Raw genomic sequence first — 1,759 nt, 5'->3', positions numbered from 1 at the left:
ATAATTTGATAAAAATGAATATATATAAATGTAACAAATTGCAAAGCTTTTGTTAATGGATCCAATGTTTCACTTTTTACAGTGTGGGTTTTAAAGTGCACAGGGAATTAAAGAAGTTCTTGAAAAAAGTTGCATAAAATTTATGAATAGCAAAAGTACAAGCATGAATGTCCTGAACATTCTGAATATTTTGATACCAGACTTACTTTATTTGCAGAAAGTGCTCAAAGAATTTCTTAAAAAATTGAATAAAATTTAAAAAATGCATAAAAGGTATGAAGTAGAAGCAGGAATGAACATGCAGAACGTATTGAAACCGTATTGCTTTGGCTGTCAAAGTGCACAGGGAATTTAAGTTTTTACATGTAAAAAAATACATCCGGAAACAGAAAAAAAGAACAAGAAAGAGTAAAATGCTGACTCAGCAAACGTTACTTTTGTTTTTCTGGTCGGAATTTCCTTTACCGTTGAAAATTAAAAATGTATTAAACAAAATAATGATTAAAAAGCTTAAGATTTTGCTGAATCTGTTCCCGATGCCATTTTTAAGTAACCTTTCTGTCACATATCTATATATATATTCAAATGTACTAATAAGGCTTTTTTTTTTGTAAAAACAGGAAAGTAATGAGTATTTATATTCCAGGTGTTGCGGTCAGCTGCGGACTGGTCAGCAGGTATAAAGTACCACGAGGAGTCCATCCATAACGCCTACATCCAGGTCATCGCCAAGAGCAAACACTACATCTACATCGAGGTACGCCACTGATCAAGCATGAATTGACAGAATTTTTAAGTCAAAATCCCCCTTAAATTAGATTTTTTTTTGTACTAATGGTATTTACCGTAAATGCTTCAAAGAAAAAATCCCAATCTAAATCACTTTCTGCTTCAATTCTTACTTTAACAAGTTTTCTGTCACAAACTAGCGCCTGTACGCAGTGGTGCTGCTCAGGTAATTGTTTCCCCAGGCCCACCTGTCAGGGCTGATAGTGGCGGCATCAAGTGCTTAACAAACGCAGCAGTTCAGGGCAGGAGCGGGTCCCAAAGCTCATCACGTTTTCTCTGGAACCTGCGTCTCAGGTGTAGCGAATCCTACGAGCTGTTTGAAATGTTCCGTGGAGCGGGATTGTCCCCAATGTGTCACAGATTTCGCAAATAAATGTAGAGGTGAAATCAGGTGCAGAGAAAATTAATTTTTCACCACTGAAGTTAAAGAGTAACAAGTGACTCACTATCTGGAAATGTTATGAAAGGAAAAAGCTTTCAAGCCGCAGTTAATATAGTCAGTAATTAAATGATTCCATTTAGACGGGAACACTAAATGAAGTTATTAGTATTATTACCACAATAAAATATCTAAAGTATTCATTTTTCTTGGAACTTCCTTTATATGGAAGTCTAAAAGTGCCAAAAAAGTTCCTTACTGTTCAAATATTTAGAAATTTAACAAGAATAACATATTGAATTAATAGACACAAATGTATATGTATATATATATATATATCAGCTTAATCAGCTTTATCGTTTTCAGCTAATAACTAGTGTTTTTAGCGATCAGCTTCAGCGTTCTCAGCTATCAGTTTCAGCCATTTCAGCTTTTAGCTTCAGCGTTTTGTCAGCTATCAATTGTAGCGTTTTCAGCTATCAGTTTCAGCGTTTTCCGCTATCAGCTTCATTTTCCGCTATCAAGCTTCATCGTTTTTTAGGTATCAACTTCACCGGTTGGATATATAGTGTATAAAATGAGCAATATAGA

General features: G+C 34.6%; 1 protein-coding gene across 3 annotated transcripts in view; it reads left to right on the top strand.

The window, feature by feature from the left end:
• pld1a (phospholipase D1a) overlaps nucleotides 1-1,759 on the top strand; it is a 51,332-nt gene that overhangs the window by 41,332 nt on the left and 8,241 nt on the right. For all 3 annotated transcript variants that reach the window (XM_024272779.2, XM_024272771.2, XM_024272787.2), the window contains one exon: nucleotides 647-757. In XM_024272779.2, the coding sequence (XP_024128547.1) occupies nucleotides 647-757 (111 nt within the window). The remainder of the gene's footprint in view (nucleotides 1-646; nucleotides 758-1,759) is intronic.

This window comes from Oryzias melastigma, linkage group LG22 (assembly GCF_002922805.2).
Source record: "Oryzias melastigma strain HK-1 linkage group LG22, ASM292280v2, whole genome shotgun sequence".
In the NCBI taxonomy this organism is placed as follows: domain Eukaryota; kingdom Metazoa; phylum Chordata; class Actinopteri; order Beloniformes; family Adrianichthyidae; genus Oryzias; species Oryzias melastigma.
This window is presented reverse-complemented; position numbering and strand designations above follow the sequence as displayed.